Source organism: Nicotiana attenuata, chromosome 1, assembly GCF_001879085.1.
Source record: "Nicotiana attenuata strain UT chromosome 1, NIATTr2, whole genome shotgun sequence".
Taxonomy (NCBI): Eukaryota; Viridiplantae; Streptophyta; class Magnoliopsida; order Solanales; family Solanaceae; genus Nicotiana; species Nicotiana attenuata.
In genome coordinates this window covers 108,580,789-108,599,986 of record NC_031989.1, presented here as the reverse complement: position 1 = coordinate 108,599,986, position 19,198 = coordinate 108,580,789, and the positions used below count along the sequence as shown (strand labels likewise).

Sequence of the window (19,198 nt, the reverse complement as noted above, 5' to 3'; positions counted from 1 at the left end):
TGATCACGCCCAACTATGTCTTATAAAAAGGACTAAGCGGTCATTGCAAATATAATCTGGTTTACAGTCGATTCCCACAGAGAACTATGGCTTAGCTACAGTTTTTCAATATTGCTAAGAAACACAAGTCCAAACAATTTTTTAATTATAGAGATTATAACGTTTATTTCTAACTAATTAACTAACAACTATTATAAAGCAGTAAAATTATCAACTAACAAGGATGAAATTGGAGACAAGACTAAGGAGGTGTAGAGCTATGATTTTTCCAATTATCGGAATCCTTCCCTCCATGCCTTCTATAATTTCACTTAAGTATTCTCTACCGATCATGAGTACTTCAGGTGTCATAATTCACTTCCGAGCAACTACCATAATTTACTAGACATATTCTTTCGAACTACGCTAGCTGGCACTAATTCACCGCTCACTAAGATCGCACCAAAGTTTCGTTATTCCTAATCCCACCTTTAAACCCTCCGTATTGATTCCTCACATACGTTAGGAGTGGTGTTGTTCAACAATAACCTAAATATGTACCCTTTTCCAAGCAATACATACTAAATATGCACAGTCAATTGATCATTCAATCAATAACAACAAACACATAGTTGAACAAGTAGAGAAATCCAACAGCTCAATTATGTAAAAACATAATAAAAATTTATCCTACAAAGGTTCCATCAAAACCCTAGATAACAAATTAGTTATTCATAATAGTATGCAAAACTACAATACTAAAATTCATAACCAATAATGGACATAGGAAGAAGGAAGTGAAAACTCGTAAAAGAATTCTCCATCTTGCTCCTAGTGTGTTCTTGCCTCCTTAGGTCGAATTCCCTCTGAAAAATGTCCCATTTGGTTGAATCTGCTCTAAAAACGACTCTCCCCGTTTAGACATGTTTAGGGAGTATTTATAGTCTAGGGTTGAAGTCCTTGAGTCCAAATTCGGGTCGGAATTTTTTAACCCGCGACTTTTAATTACCGGGCTATAAACCTCGCGAAGCCTGGTCTGTAGACTATAGACCTCGCGAAGCCTGTCCTGTAGCGCGGTCAAGCTGGCTATAGACCTCGCGAAGCCTGGTCTATAGCACGGTCAACCTGGCTATAGACCTCGCGAAGCTTGCTCTATAGCGCGGTCAACCTGGCTATAGACCTCGCGAAGCCTGGTCTGTAGCACGGTTTGGGTACTTGATGCTTTCACGCTCTTTTCTTGCATTTTTGTCCTCTTTTTGTGCAACTTTCATTCGACTATTTATTCTGATGCTCCTACACATAAAACAACACAATTTAGCTCGTGTCGCACAATAAATCACTAAACCAACAAAATATAAGGCAAGTAATGTACTAAAAGTATAGCATTTTGGCCTAACATCAACTACCCAAACCCCTAATTTCTACCATGAAAATCCTAGATTTAATGTTGAAAACACTTGAAAAGTAATGGATAATTGAAAATAAATAGATTAAAACTGCTTACCAAAGTTTTTGGGAAGAAAATCCTCTTAGAAAATCACCTCTAGGGTGTTTAGGGTAAAGTGTAAATGAAATGAGCTAAATCCCATTTTCTCAGCTATTTACCTAGGTGCAAATGTCGCAAATGCGTCCTGGGGCTCGCAAATGTGAGAAAATCTTTCGCAAATGCGAAGACACTCCCATATCTTCTTTCATCGCAATTGCGATGAATTGTTCGCAATTGCGAACACTAGACAACCGCAAATGCAAACTAGCCCACCCCAGCACTCTATCGCAAATGCAAACCTATCGCAAATGCGATCCTAACCTCGCAATTAAGAGGTCGGAGACCTGTGCACAAAAACCAGCAAAAATCCTACTCTTTCTAACACTCCGCCACACGTCCGAACTCACCTGAGCCCTCAAGGCTCCAAACTAGACATGCACACAAGTGTAATACCATCATGCGAACTCATTCGCGTGATCAAAATACCAAAATAACACTTAGAACTACGAAGGGACACCAAAGCGAATGAAATTTTCAAAGAAACTCAAGAACTTTCAATTTTACAACTGGACGTCCGAATCACGTCAAATCAACTTCGTTTTGCACCAAATTTTGCAAACAAGTCATAAATACTGAAATGAATCTATACCAAGTTGCAGAACCGAAATCCGAACCCAGTAGCAGCAAAGTCAACTTACGGTCAAACTTAGAAATTCATTAAACTTTTAAATTACTAGTTTTCACCAAATTACATTAAATCAAGTTAGGAACGCCCAATTCTTAAATCACTATACGGACCCATCGGAACAGTCAAAATACTGATACGGGTCCGTTTTCACAAAGCGTTGACCGTGGTAAATAAATGAGTTTTTAAAGCTAAATTTTATTTTATTTTCCAGAGATTTTTACCTAATAATTTTTCGAAAAAAGACACAGACTACGCACGCAAATTGAGGAAGGCTAAACGGAGCTATTTGGGGTCTCGGAACACATAAATAAATGGTCAAACTATGAAAGACCTATCGAGTCATCACACCTTATGGGTGAACCCGACCCAATAATTTTTTTCAATAATAAAACCCTGTATTGTACATATTGTAGTTACTAATTTAAAGAAAAATCATGAAAGACCATCAAAGTATCAAACCATAAAGTGTGTCGAACAAAGTGGAAATTCAACTTTTGCTTTGTCAAACTTAACACTTTAATTTTAGTAGCTTAGTTTAGTGGTCTACCATTAACCTACTTATATTAACAAAATTTTGTTCTTTCTCCTCCAAAAGAAAATGCTAAAGTAAGTCATCGTGCTTTTTTGAGTTCTTTATATGAGGGGCCAGTCTACAAAAGATCAAAAAGGGAAAAAACAAAAGACGAAAAGATTTTAAAAGATAAAATTGTAATCCTTAATCTATGATCTCAAATTTTGTTTTATTTTCCACCTAATTCTTTTAGAATACTATTTAAGACGAGGTGGGGTTTTGCGAGATATATCGTGTTGAGCAAAGAGTCTTATCATCAAGTTAAATAATTTAACCACGAGAATCAAAAATTAAAGTAAAGCTACATACTTTAACTTAACTATATAGTTAAATAATAAAAATAAAAATTTAAAGAAAGACTTGACTAAAATTCATTTAGTATTTAATTGACTCCCATGAAATCAGTTTCTTAACTCTTTACGCTCCAAAGCCTTAATTGTTAAATTTAGGAATAATAAACTTGAAAAAAATATTTAACTTAACTTTATCCTTTTCCATGTCTTGCATAATGTGTCTATTGATAACTTTTTTTTTTTTTTTTATAAGGTTAAATATCTCAGGTGTAAAAAATCGAAAGATAAGATTTTGAAAAAACACAATATTAAATTAATCGGCAAAAAAACTGAAAATGAACTTTATCATCAAAAAATACAAAAAGAATATATGATTACATGCATGGACTATTATGTGAAAATTGCCTAATCTAAAGGTATTTTTTATCTTGAGATATTCTTATTGATGTATTGCTAATTTATATGTTCTTATCTAATATTTATCAGAATAGTTTTCGTATACATTACATTGAACTTAACAATAAAAATTTGGGTCTTAATACTTATCTCGAGTTTAATATTGAATCAGACATTGTATTTTTATACGAAAGATTTGTACAGAAAATCAAGCGATTGTATAGTATAAAATTATACACAGAGATTTATTTTTTAATACATCAAACGGGAAGGCCCCCTACAATAATTGTTTAATAATTGGATTACCTTTATAATAACTTTATTTATCTTTTTGAGAGCAAAAATATATTAAACTAATAAAGTGATTAGTTATCCACTTACAAAAAAAAGCTAAGATCTCGACTAATATATTTGCAGGAAAATTATATTCTCTTGAAAGCCTCTAGAACTAAAAACACTAGGATTACTGAACATCCGTAAAGGTTAAGTGTGAAACTATTTTTTTCGGACAAGTACATGGTGCATCTTATGTATTATCCCTTTTCTTTAAACTATTTTATACTTTGTCAGGTCTACTTTAATTGATTTTTTAGTTGAACACATATTAAAGAATTTACTTTTTAACATTAATTAACAATAAAATTGACCATATCAATCTTAATTTATTCATTAAAAATACAATAAATACCGTTAGGTTCTTTATTCCAAGGAGAACTTTAAAAAAGAAAAGTTAATTCCTTCTGGAAAAAATTAAATATTATGGACCACAAAAAAAGATCAAAAAGTCAATTAAAGTAGACTGGAGGGAATATCTTATTAGTAAAGAAGACGTTTATTTAAATAGATTGAGAGGTTATCCAGGCTAGGAGCTACCAGTAAATCCTTGTCTCTACAACTGATACCCTTCCTAGAAGGTGAGCAGTTATAGAGCTTGAAACTGGTAGTAGCTAGTATAGCGAGAGCTTTCATAGTTATTTTTGTATGATTCTGTCTCTAGAGTCCAATGAGCAGGTGTGCTTGTAAATAATTATACTTGGTTGAATAAAAAATTTCATTTTAACCAAAATAAAAATAATTATTATATATAATTATCTACCATTACTTATTTAATGACGAATTTATGTTTTATACATTAATAGTAAAAACATATTTATTATTAGTCCACTTAAAAAGTAAGTACATGTAATTCTATTTAATAAGCGTTAGCCGTTAATGATAATATAAAAATAAATAATATGCTATAATACATTAAATTACACAAATAATATTATATTTTTGTACTTTCAATGGGTTAAACTTAAATTCTTTAATAACCTGATAGGACAAAAAAATACACTGCCAAATGTACAACATTTAAACTCATGACCATGTAAGAGATAGAATGGTTGGAAGTTGTAGTGACTTAAAACTAAACCTACCCTATCCATGATTAAACTAATAATACCATATCTTTCAACATTAATATACAGACCATTCCAGCATCAAATAATTGTTTATTAATGAATGTTCTCCATTAATGCTTGAAGAGTTGAGAATTGTGACAACTGTTTTTTTAAGACCAGCCTCCCCAAGAATAAACCAGACACCAAAACAATAGTATATGTACTTTATACCCCTCAGTCTTAAATTATCTGTTGTGTTTATTTATACGCTTCCCAAGAAAATATTAATTGAAGGGTCTTTTAATTATTTTATTTTGTCTTAAGATATAATCTCTCTTTATTTAATATTTATTTATAATTGAGGTATTTGTAATCTTCAAGAATAATTAATAATAAAGGTAAAATAAGAAAAAATAATTAATTTAATCTTGAACTTCTAAAATAATAAATAATTTGAGATAAATAATTTTAAAAATATTTTCCTAAGCCTCTCCAAGAAAAAACCAGAAAGCAAAGCAATAGTATATACTTTGGTACTTACTCCGACTCTAATTATCTGTCATATTTTTGTTTTACGTGCTCTTTAATAAAATATAATTACGAGGTGGTTTTGACTATTTTATCTTTGTTTATGTCTTACTAGTATTTGAATAGTCATAATCTTATGCATAATTGAAATATTTATAATTTTCAAGAATAATTATTATTAAGGGTAATATAAAAATAATAATTAATTTTATCTTGAACTTTTAAAACAATAAATAAATTAAGATAACTATGTCGTAATTAAATTGAGATAATTATTTTCAGAAATTACTACACATAATTTGAGACAGGAAAATACTGCTAAAATAAAATAAATAAATAAAAAAAGAGGAAAAACACACACACCCCAAAAGCTCACCCACTTTCCTTTTTTCTCATTTTATTTGACTCAGCACCTAAAAGAGTCCTCCTAAATCCCTTTTCCCAATACCCAAAAGGCCAATTCAATTCCAATCTTACCAATCTTGGATAAAGAATCAAACTTTATACATATATCTTGATAAAGAAGTAAATTTTGTACTGTCAATCTCATTTCTTGAGTACCCAAAAAGGCCATTTTGATTCCAATCTTACCAATCTTGAATAAAGATTCATTTTTTTTTTTATGACGGTGGTGTTCGGGTCAGCTTGCGTGCTGTATGAAGATTCAAACTTTACGTATATATGTTGTTAAAAGAAGTAATTTTGGTAGGGTAAATGTCATTTCTTGAAACCCCAAAAGGCCATTTGGGTTCAAATCTTACCTACCTTTGATAAAGTAGCAATCTTTGTGTGTATATTGTTTTTGGGGTATTGTTTTTTTTCTTTGGAATTTATCTGCAAATGGGTAGGAGTAGTTGTTGTTGATCCAAAATATTAGAGTGGGGTTTGACTGATTGAAGAAAATGTACAGTGATTGATTTAATTTTACTGTCTCTCATTTTGTCATTATATTTGACAGATTCAAGATTTAGAGTCAGTAAATTCAGAATGAGTTCAGTATATTGTACTCTTTTTTAGAATTTTTGTTTGCATATGTATACATGGTCCGAGCCGAAAGCAAGTTTTACTGAACACATTTCAAAAGGACAAATTGTGAGATGGAATCAAGAATGGATCAATATGAGATCATGGAACAGATTGGGCGAGGAGCATTTGGTGCAGCTATTCTAGTGCATCACAAGCAGGAGAGAAAAAAGTAAACTATAATATTTATTTTTACCTGAATGTGTGCTTTGAATTTCTTTTAATTTGATTTGGTTTGTAAAATTTTCTTTGTGGGGTTTATTTAATTGATAGGTATGTGTTAAAGAAGATTCGTTTGGCTCGACAAACAGAGAGATGCAGGAGATCTGCTCATCAAGAGGTGGATTTTTGTTCTTTTTTGTTGGTTAATAATGATTATATTTTATGTCCCTTTTCTGTTTGAAGTTTCTAAATAAGGAGATAAAGATGAGTTACTCAAAGAAGAAAAGATTCTTTAGCTTAATTTGTTGAATACAATGGCCTTTCCTCCCAAATTCTTAAATAGTAGTATGAGATTAGCTACTATTGAGTTTGACTTCCACTTCTGTTTTTTTGTTTGATTTCATACTTTGTTGGACTGTTCATTGAATGTTTAAAGGGGTTTCTTGAAAACTGTTAAAGAAATGTACTGTGGGCCTAACTCAACCCTAAAATCTAGCTCAAGAGGGGAGGATTTGCGCAAGATGAGACAAATTGCCTCCCGCCCGACCGATGTGGGAGTACTGACTCCCCCCGCACGCCCAGGCCTGACAGTTAGAGGGTGGACAACATAATACGGGGCCCTAACATCGGGTGAAACAAGAACTGGGAGGGTTTGGCTCTGATACCATGATAATAAATGGACTTTGGACCTAATTCAACCCTAAAAGCTAGCTCAAGATTCTGCTTTTACTTGATCTTCTCTTGCTGTGATAACCCGTTCATTATATTCCAATATCACTTTATAGAGATTCTAGACTTGAAATTCATCCTATTCTTGAAATATTAGGGAAACTTTATGAAGACTACTTGCACTGGTTGATTTAGTTCATTTCTCCTTAAGCTTTTCGAGATACATTACATGTTTGCCAATTGCATGTATATTTTGTTATCTGATTGTGATTTCGTTTGCATCTTAGTGTTTGTGGGATGTGTGGCTTTTTTGAGCATAATACTAATTACATGAATGCATATATGTTCCAGATTTCTACGTAGATGTAATCCAAATTTTGATGTGCAGATGGCGTTAATTGCACGGATTCAACACCCATTTATTGTTGAATTCAAGGAAGCATGGGTAGAGAAGGTGAAAGACGTGAAGTTTTTGCCAGTGAATCGGACTTAACTTCTCTATACATAATGTAATTATTTGCCCTTTCTTGATCATACTGCAGGGCTGCTATGTCTGCATTGTTACTGGCTATTGCGAAGGTGGCGATATGTAAGTTTCTCGAACAACTCATGTTGACATAGTTTTCTGTTATTAGTGCTTTAACTGGTCAACAAGGGTTTCAAGTCTTTGCTTCCCCTCTTTAATAAAACATTCTTTGATAGGGCTGAACTGATGAAGAAACAAAATGGTCAATATTTTCCGGAAGAGGTATGTCCATAGATTATTAAGCTAATAATTCGAATGAGACATGTTAGTTATAAATTTGGATTGTAGGAGGTACTGTATAATTTATCTAGAATAGATTTCAATTACTTGCCGTTTTTTGTATTTTGATTGTTCAAGTAAATGTTCACCTTGCAGAAACTTCTGAACTGGTTCACTCAACTACTATTGGCAGTAGAATATCTGCATTCAAATTATGTGCTGCACCGTGACCTTAAAGTATGTATTTCAACATTTGTTCATATGTTTGCATTTACGGTTCTTTCCTAATTTTCTAAGGTAATTTTTACAACCTGTTGTGGCAGTGCTCGAATATCTTTCTCACCAAGGAACAAGATGTTCGCCTTGGTAAGTTCAGTGCAGTCATTCTTTCTACTGAAGTTGAGATGTATGTGATTCTGATTTTGACAATACTTTTTGTTCCAGGGGATTTTGGGCTTGCGAAAACATTGAAGGCAGATGACTTGGCTTCTTCGGTAAGTTCCGATATACATATTTTTACTGTCTAATTTGGATATACCATCCAATGAAATGCAAAAAATTGCATTCTAGGTTCCCATTAGTAATATTGTTTGGTTAATGGAGACTATTGGAATTTTTGATAGCGCTACTCATTGTATCTTGCACCTGTAGAAAAGTATAGAGGGAAATCGGGTGACGTTCTCAAATATCTTGGATATGATGTTGAATAGACATATTGAATAGGGTAATACTACTTTTGGTTAGTTATTTCGACATAAATAGTTAGTAATCGAAGAGAAAAAGCAGACACAATCACATATATTGACATATTATGTGAGATATGTTGTTGTTAACCAACATAGACACGCCACTTTTGATTTCTCTTGAGTCTTGACTCAAGTTCTAAAGATGGAAGATACTTGTTTAGAAAGCTGATGATATTTTCTATTTCATATTCCAGGTAGTTGGAACTCCCAATTACATGTGCCCTGAACTTCTTGCGGATATTCCTTATGGTTTTAAATCAGATATTTGGTCCCTAGGTATGCAGTTTTCTTTATTTGCAATATTGTGGGAAGATACAAGCATCTATGTCATCTGATGTTGTGAGCTTTCATTTCATTCTGTTTTCTGTTCATTGCAAGGATATTTCAAAAAAGGATTCGAGCAATGGAAACAGCCTCTTGCAGAAATGCAGGATAAGGCTGCGTTATGTAGACCCTTGTGGTCCGGCCCTTCCCCGGACCCCACGCATAGCGGGAGCTTAGTGCATCGGGCTGCCCTTTTTTTTTTTGCCGAGGATATTGCTATCTGTTCCTAATCTTACGCTTATTGTCTTGAGTGTCGCGCACTATGTTTTAAATGTTATTATTAGCTTCTGTAGATTAAAGTCATTCATTTCTTGACCAGGCTGCTGTATGTATGAAATGGCTGCTTATCGCCCTGCATTTAAAGCATTTGTAAGATTTCTACTCTTCTCTATTTCTTTTCCTTGACTCCCTTCCTTCAAGTTTGGAGCTTCTTACTTGCTACAAATCGGACTGAAAAAGTAATTTTAATAATGATTCAGGACATGGCTGGATTAATAAGCAAGATTAATCGGTCGTCCATTGGGCCTCTGCCGTCTTGTTATTCTCCATCCTTGTAAGTCTGCCATTTGTTTGTCACAATTGCTTTATGTTTGAATCAAATTTAATCACTATGAAACAGACGAATACGAAATTGCGTACTTCTAATCCTTATTGTTACATATTGTTTTTACAGGAAAACACTTATTAAAGGCATGCTAAGAAAGAATCCCGAGCATCGTCCCAGTGTAAGCTTACCAAGGATTTACTCTCCTGTAACTTTTGCGTTGGAATAATACGTAGTTCAATCATTTGACATCATCCTTTTCAGGCTTCTGAGCTCCTAAAGCACCCGTATTTGCTGCCGTATGTTGAGCAATACCGACCATCTTTTACTACTCGTGTGGCAAATCATATTGAAAAACCTGTCGCTACTGGTCGTGACTCTAGAAAGAGCATGGCGGAAAGCCAAAGTAGTACAAGTTCTTGTAGCAGGGCTTCCAATTATGATAATAAGGGCACTGATATAGATGTTGCATTTGGTGACGACGATATTGACTTTGAGCAACCTCATTCCTTCGACGAAAATCACGGAGCTGATATCTTTCCTGAAGATACAGATGACTATGAGTCTAAGAACATTATTGACGAAGAGAGGATATGTCATGCAGAAGCTAAGCAACCTAAAACAATAAAAAGTATCGTGCTGGCTATGAAAGAAGGAAAAACGAGAGAGCATAGTTCCCCCATGAGGGGTAACCGAGTGAAGGTTGGTGGTTCGGGCGCACAGAAAGCTAACAACGAAGCATTACCAAAGATCCCAAAACCAAGTTCAGTTACTCCTATTTCTAAACCTAATGCAGAGATGCCATCTCCTGTATTAGCAAAGGCTGGATGTGATTCGGCAAAAAGGAATCACGGACCGCATACTTTAAAGCATCAGGTAATTTAGCCATTCAATCTCTCATCTCCAGTAGTATTTGCCTATTGGTTTGTATAATTAATTAAGGGATAATTACATTTTTTGGCGGCCCTAAAAAATAATAACAGGCAAATGTATAAGTTTTGTATATCAAGTATAAATATACATATCATATACATAATCAATGTTTTTGTATATTTGGGCTAGCGCCCGTAATTAATTTCGGCCGACGGGCCAAAAATGAAAAATCCCTATAATTAATTAATGCTTCTTTCCTTGCAGTTGCCTGCCATCGAGTCCAGTACCAAGACTAAACCTAGACATGAGGGTATCTCTCCCTCTGGTCCTTCAAAGCACGTTGCTGAAGATGGATTTCCTGCAAAGCCGAGACTGCGTACACCTCCTAACCTGATTAGACGACCCTCATTTCCCAGAAGGATGAAACAAGTCGGGCATGATGCCCCAAATACTCCTAACAATAATGCTAAGTCTGGTCCGGGCGACAATTTCCCGTGTCCTGAAACGGTTCCTGATTCAACACCCGATGGCTGCCCTAAACATGCTATAAAGAATTGTGTGCAACATTCTCGAAAGGTTTCATTAGGAACTTCAAAAGAAACGCAGGCGGAGAGTAGCATTTCTGCTTCTTCTTCTGTATCAATTCAAGGATTTGAACTTTGTGACGACGCAACAACTCCTTTTATGAATTTGACTGAACAGATGGTCCTAAGTCACGAAAGAGCTACTGAAACTGAGACCACAAGATCAAGGCCCTCCTGGTCAACCACTAACTCATCTCTCTCGGAGATTGCTTTTGCTTCAGTGGAAACCCTTGATAACAAGAATTCTGAACCATGCTCCATCGAAAAGGTTGAGGAGCCTCATCACATTATGGATGTTGGTGCTTGCAATCAGAAATCAGACCCCACTTCGGCCTCCCCTGGGGACGATAAGTTTATGGTGAAGTTGTCATCCTCGACAACAGAAATTGCCTCTCCCACTGCTCCTCTTGTTCCCTTGAGTCAAACTAGTCTTCCTCACTCAGACAGTGCCTCAAAAACCGACGGTGATGACAAGTTTATTACAAAGGAACTCTTGTGCTCTCCGACCGAAAGTATTACTCCCTCGCTCCCTCCGTTTTCACCTCCTCAAAATAATTTGTCGCCAGAGAAGGGACTAATGACGGTTGTTCCAAAGAATATGTTTCTTGAAAAACCAGCTGCTTCTGACGATGTCATACATGTCATTCGACACAGTAGTTTCAGAGTTGGTTGTGAACAGCCAGCGCCAGACACTATGGAGACAAGTGCTGATGTTGGGAAACTGATAAATGTGGTAAGAGATGAAATTGATATCGACAGTCTAGGTTCTCATGGCACTCCAAATGCTTCTACTTTTGCTGGATCGGTGATTGGTGTCCATAATAAGGAGATGGATGTAAGAAACAACAGCAGTCCAACCTCTTCGGCACAAAGAATAGATTCTTCAGAACCGGCTGCAGAGGAGGAAAGGCCGGTAAAGGAAACGTTAGATGTTAAGTCTTTTAGACAAAGGGCAGATGCACTCGAAGGACTATTAGAATTATCTGCTGACTTATTGGAACAAGACAGATTAGAAGAGCTCGCTGTCGTTCTAAAACCTTTCGGCAAGAACAAGGTTTCACCGAGGGAGACAGCTATTTGGTTGGCCAAGAGTCTGAAAGGAATGATGCTTGACGAATCTGCGCGAAATTCATGATCTGCTCTGCAGATTGGTAATTGCAGATACTTGTTTTATAGTTTTGCTCACTTGTTTATCTTTTTCATTTTTTTGGTAAGTTGAATTCTTGAAGAGGGGCACTTAAAGGTGGTGCTTAACTTCCTTTTTTCTCATAAGTATTTATGTAATTCTTTCATTTTAGTAATTGTAAATAGATAAATAGTAACTTGAATAAATCTTTTGATCTGTGAAATATAAGGGTGTATTAAAACACTATTGTTAATAGACATTTTCATGTCATGTTCTCCTGTTTTCTTGGACATAAATAAGTCCAACTCTTTCTCATATTTGACGTTGTTCACCAGCAGAGGCGAAGCTCGGGGGTTCATTATACTGCATATGTAAGTAACTTTTTATGTATATATATCAGACGTTGAAACTCCTTAGTTTCTTCGCGTGTTTATATTTTTTTTTTATTTTTGAATCTCTTTAGTGAAAATGCTTATTCCACCACGATGTACAAGCACTATTTTAAAAGGCATTTTTTGGGGCGAGTCCTTGGGCGAGGCGCACCAAAAATGCCTCGAGGCGATAGTGTGGGGCGAAAGTCTCAAGAGGCATACGCCCAGCAATTCGGGGCGTACAACCGAGCGTTCAGGGCGTATGCCCGGGCGTTTGAGGCGCATTTTTTTAGTGAGGCGTAAGCCCCAAAGACTTTTTCAAATTAAAACAAAATTTGTTGAATTAGTCCTTTATATAATACCCAAATTCTCAGAAGTCAGCTTGGTAATTACTCACAAGTTTTAAAAAGTAACTGAAATATATTAAATTTAAAAGTCAAGACTTTTTTTATTGATTGAAGCCCTAATTCATTTTTTTTTCTCAATTCTTTATCTTGTCTGTTAGTCTGCTAATATCTCCCAAAAGCAACAAATATATATTTTTTTTTATAAATAAAAAGAGAACTCCATTCTCCTTCAAAGCAGCAAGTTTAAAGNTATATACCTTACACCCCTTGCTTCGGGGCTTACTCCTCGCTGAGGCATATGTAAAACGCCTCGTCTTACGCCCCGCCTTAAAACACTGTGTACAAGTACATTTCTTGAGTAGCCCTTGCATGAAATAATATGAATGTATAGTTAAGTTGAGGATTGGATTCAAATGTGATTGAATTATATGAATTACTAGTTTAAATAAATAAAAAATCGATATTGGTTAAATTGAATATTTTAAGGCCAAAATAGAATAAATAACAACAAAATCAAGAATTTTGAATTGAATTAAACTTCATTAGTAATCTAATTCTTAAATTAGAAGTTTTAATCACATTCCATCTCACCGTAAAATTGCTTAGCTTACCATCTTGATTGTCAATATCGCATAAAAAGTACAAAGTGTTGTAATTTTTTTTTTATAATTAATATAGATGTCCATTATTTTCACTACTCTTTTCTGTGATAACTTTCACTACTCCTTATAATTATGCTTGTAACTCGTACCCTTTGATGTTCCTCAATGCAGCTCCCCCCCCCCCCCCCCCCCCTCTCTCTCTCTCTCTCTATATATATATATATATATATATATATTATATATATATATATATATTAGTATCTGTAAACTTGCTTGCACGTTAATAATGACACATGATGGTTTAAATATTTATTTATATGAAGGAAGAAAAAAAACAATTAATGAGAAAAATGTTATTGCATTAACATAATACGTGAATTCAAAATGAAAAGATGTCATCAAAACTAACACAAATGATCAATTTAATCATGTTGATTAGGTAATAATTGTAGTTTAAAGGTATTTAATGTGATGGTATTTTACCGAATACTTCTTTGTAGATGATATTTTTTTGTGTATGTTTCCTTCTAATGCTTTGGTTGTTCTGCCATAACCAGAAATCTTGTTGTCGATATTGATATCCCTCTTGAAAGTGAAACATATAGTTATTCTTGCAAGAAAATATATTGTTGTAAATATAGTCCAATATTTAGGATGTTTGTCCTTGTACTTTATTTATTATAATTATAAACATAAACATGCTGAAAAATATTTTACACAAATTTAAAAGGATATTTTTTAGTTTCAGAAGACGAAAGTTGACTTAGAAGCACATTGACCAGTATCATAATTTCTACGTGTATATGACGTTATTGTCAAAATTTCTATATACTATGTGTACTATTATATATGCTATTCGACAGAATTAAGTTTTTCAGTAGCATGACGGGCATATTTTTCTTCAAAATTAACCTATATATGAAAGATCAATTTTACCTTAGTCTATTATATATATGGTGACACTAACATACATAAGAAATAATGAACTTGACAACAAACCTGGATGGTAGAAGGCCATTTGATATTAAGTATTTGAGTATTCTTTTTGGTAGTAATTGTTGGTATCATCTTCTGTTGAATCAAAACTGAAAAATATTTTATTTTTACCATAAAACTTAGCAATCAACCTTTTATTTAGTTGATCAATTTATTTCTGCTAGCTAAGATAGCTCTTTAATTTCTATCATGTAATTTGCACAAATTGCATTTAATCTAATAATGATAATAATTTTTCTTATTAAATGCACTATTATTACCATTGGGGTTGATAACCAAGTGTTCTAGAAGAACCAAATCATCTTTTCATTTTCGACCGGAAGCAAGAAGTCACTGAATGTTAGATCTATTCTTACTTTTATATTTCTTGTCATTTTTTTTTTCATTTGAGGCTATAAGTATAATTTTGGCAAGCTAGCTTTTATGGTCTTTGCTTTTGTCGATTTTGGAACTACTGATAGTACTTGACAGAAACCACCTCACAAACTGTTACCTTTCTACCAAACAGTTTATTGATATCCAATATATCTCTAGAACTCTAGGTAATTGATTCGATTATTTGACGCTTAGCCATAAGTGCTTCATCCCATATTTTTAATTTGGCTTTTCTTATAAATTTAGCATCATTGCTTTGCTTTGATATATTTGTGATGGTTATTTTAATTTTTGAAAGAGGTATATCAAATCTAAAGTGAGTTGTACGGCCTCGTAATAAAATCGTTGTCGGTACACCACGTGTTATTACTAACAGTATCATGCCTCTTGATCTGACATTACAAGTAATGACATAGGAATATTATTTCGATTCCGCCAGAGACATCTACAAAGGACAAACCCGATATACCATAGTTGACTCTTTATAATATAGTCTTAAAAGCTTGTTCTTGTTCAGAATTTGGCTTTGATTGTGCTCCCTCGGACACTTGTATGGCCTGCCTTCTTAATACTATATTAATCTTTTTTACTTTTCGATTTAATTTATTTTAATCTCTATCGCTCTTTTTATAGAATAAATTTACATATTTATCAATGATATTGACTCTTACCAACCTTTTTCTTTCTCTTTCTCACACATTTATATTCCTAAAAAAATTCTTAGTTGTTCTTTAATAATTAAGAAATAATAATTACTTTATAAATTTTCTCATTAAATTTGTTATCTTCTAAAAATTGAATCACAAAAAGAATTTTTTTGCATCTTGTTCGTGAAACTAATATTTAGGAGAAAATTACAAAAAGAAAAAAAATCAAAACAAAAGTAATGTTTATCTAGCACATTAAATTTTCGAAGGATAAATTTAATTCGGGGTCATACAGTGATATCTTATTACTTTACTTTATATAAGTGGCTTACTTTGAAAAACGGTATGAATTCTTATAAATTTGTGATCTTTGGTTCTAGAGTTGCCGTAGAAATACATATGTAGTCTCCTACTCTCCTACACGACAACAAAGAAGGGTTTTGGCGTTAAATTAGTAAAATATTCCCTTTTTTTCTCGCAGATTTACTGACTTCATAATTAATTACAATTTTATCCTAAATAAAGTTATTACAATGCTCAATATTTTAAGGTTATTTTGATAATCTGACATCGTATTCATGCTTTTATAATAACTAGTATCTATGTACGTGCGTTGCACGTATATCCCTGTCAATTGATTTAAATTTTGTATAACAATGATAAATTTACTTGCATGTAGACCTATTAAATTTAAATGAATTAAATATTATTCAAACCTTCGAAAATAAAATATTAAATTAAATTTACTTAGATATTTATTGCTTTCACTCTATATTTCTAAATGATTTTCTAATTATGAAAATGTCATACTACAAAGCATTCNTCAACAAATAATTATGTTCCAAAGTAATTTAAAAAAGGAAAAAGCCTTATGAATCAATAATAGTCATATATTGGTGGTGGTTAGCGAATCAAGTTTTATTTGTTTAATTAATTTTATAGAGATTCTGTTACCTTTTTTTGTAATTCAGTTTTTATGCATGACATAATTGCGAGTATGAATATAAAGTTGTATTATAGTTACAAAGATATTTTTCGAGTTTATAACCCAAATATTTGATGGACGATAGGCTGCAAACTTTATATATAAAGGGGACATAACTAACATTAGGATTAAGAGTTATAGTAAAAAAAGGATTTATCAAGATAAAGTAACAAGAGCACATAATAAATAATAGGATGAAGAGTTATGGTTGACCAAAAAAAAAATTTATTCTCCAAACTTCCATGCTTGCTGGTTAAAATTTAATAGGTAATGGTCTTCAATATTTTTATTGTACAATACTGCCTCGATCTTTATCCCCTATAAATTAATATAAAAATTATTTTATATTAATTAAAAATAACACAAATAAGTAATATATTATATCAAAATAAATATACAAAAGAAGCCTACCTCTTCGTCAACAAATGTTAAATACCAACGCAAACCCTCTCCTTTGTCGTTCTTATATTTTATTATTGGTCCTCTTCGAATAACTAATACCTTAATTACCCATTCAACATCATAAAGTTTAAGGTTATTTATAATGACACATTTTTTTCCAAATCCGATTTCATTACACTGCGCGAAATACCTACAAGTATATAAGTAAAAGCTGTAAAATATTATGTAATAGCTAAAAATTAATATTGTTACACTAACATTAGTTGCAATAACACAAATCATTCATCTCTAAAGATATACAATTTAAATATAATACTACGTCAATGTAAAAGACTTTGATATGTAAAAGTAAAAACTACACCAAAAAACAAAGAAGTACGACACAAAAAAAAATAACAATAAAAGTTAAGGTGTCATTGTTTTTCTCTCTAATTCAAAGACATGCATTACTCAATTACAAAAACGGGAACTTACTCAATTACGAAAAATGGAAACAATAAAGAGAACTAATAATACCTTTGGAGAAAATTGCTTCGTTCTACACCAAAATCTTTAGAGAACAATGAACAATGTGAAGCAATGTCATCTTTTATAGGAATAATTGGCTTATTCTTTTCCTACATGCATTCGTGCAATTAAGCTGAATTCTATAGGAGAAGATTAAATAAGGAAAACTATTATTGTTAAAAAAAAAAAGGCTAAAAAAAAAACATTGCGGTGAGTAAACTGAAATCAATGGGAGAAAATTAAATAAAGAAAAATATTGGTGTAAAAATAGGAAAAGGCTTTAAAAAAAAGTTGAGCTATGTTGAACCAAATCGGCCAAAAAGTAGGCGTGAACCAAATCGGCCAAAAATAGGCGTCTATAATTTGACCCAAGTGAACTATGTAGCATTAATGTATGCATAGTTTAAATGGAAAGAAAAATCAGTCTCAGGTAATTTACAATTATATCCTTAAATTATACAAATAATTAAGGTTATAAAAGTCGATCAATATTTTAAGGGTATTCGTTCAACATTTAACCTAAATTATTCGTGCTTTTATAATAACTAGTTACTATGTACGTGCGTTGCACGTAAATATTTAGTCAGAACTTTTAGGTGAAAGAACAACTAACTAAATTTAGTAAGAAATTATTTACAAAATGATATGATTATTGTGAAGTAATTAATGTGACAAATACAACAACCATTTAAATGCTAAAAATTAATATTATTACATTAATAGAATACTTGAATTCAAAATTATATCGGCTTAACTTACAAAGATGATCAATTTAGTTAAGTTAAATGATATTCTATATATAATGTATAAATATTCAGTGTGGTAGTACCATATCTAATACTTCTTTATAGAGGACGTTATTTGTGTATGTTTCCTTCTATAGCTTTGGCTTCTCCATCTCAAAAGTAAACATATAGTTGTCCATCTTTGAATCACCTCCAAAAAGTATTACTTTTTCACTATTGTACTTTGACATATTTGTGAGGGTTGTCTCAGTTATTTATAAAATTATGTCAAATTTAAATTATGTCGGATATAATCCGAGTAAAATTATTACTACTTTATCACATTCAAAGCAATAAAATATTAATCATACACGTGTTTTGATAAATCAAGTCCATGATTAGTTAACAATTTAGAGAAATATATATAGTTTTAAATGTTACAAAAATAATAGCAGATAATCTTTTTTCGTATATATATGTACTATATATAGTATACATATTTTACATACTTTTTAGGAGAAATATACGTATTTTTTACCAAGTTATGGCACATGAGCATCTAATGAAAATAAACCAATCAAAGAAAAAATTTGTTAAACTTCGATATATAGGAGACTTGGACGAACTTGTTTTAGGAAATCTAATCTAGACTAACATCCATCGATTTTCTTTGAGAAATTTGTAAAAGAATTAATTACTCATACCGAAGTAAAAATAAATAAATTAAAGAGCACAATCTCGCCACTTTATTATCATATAAAATAAAAATATTCATCTAAACTTTCCTTTATTATTTTAACACTTAAAAATTAGATTTTATATTTTAAAAATTATCAATTAATTATTTTCTTATTATTTAAAATTTTAAAAATTAACTCAATTTGTTTGAAATATGTAGTAACTCCTAATATTTAGGTAAAAGATACAAACTTAATTTAATTGTAGTTTTATATGTACTAAATACATATTAAAGCTTTAAAGAATAGTAAGAATTTCAACATTGTTTAAAATGTTATACATGTTTTCTATAACGTAGTACTAAAGTCTTCTTTTAGTAGGTAACTTTCTTTTATTGCGTGCATTGTTATAAAAAAATTGTAATTGGGAACAACATTTTTCTAA

At 32.3% G+C, this 19,198-nt stretch overlaps 1 protein-coding gene across 1 annotated transcript; it reads left to right on the top strand.

Annotated features, from left to right (window-relative positions):
• On the top strand, positions 5,713-12,389 carry LOC109231799 (serine/threonine-protein kinase Nek5-like). The gene is made up of 14 exons (XM_019397438.1): positions 5,713-6,518; positions 6,620-6,686; positions 7,566-7,631; positions 7,720-7,766; positions 7,880-7,925; positions 8,079-8,159; positions 8,246-8,288; positions 8,367-8,416; positions 8,863-8,944; positions 9,312-9,361; positions 9,472-9,545; positions 9,666-9,717; positions 9,801-10,412; positions 10,674-12,389. Exons 1-14 carry the CDS (start codon positions 6,421-6,423, stop codon positions 12,126-12,128), a joined length of 2,823 nt encoding a protein of 940 aa, XP_019252983.1. The 5' UTR covers positions 5,713-6,420; the 3' UTR covers positions 12,129-12,389.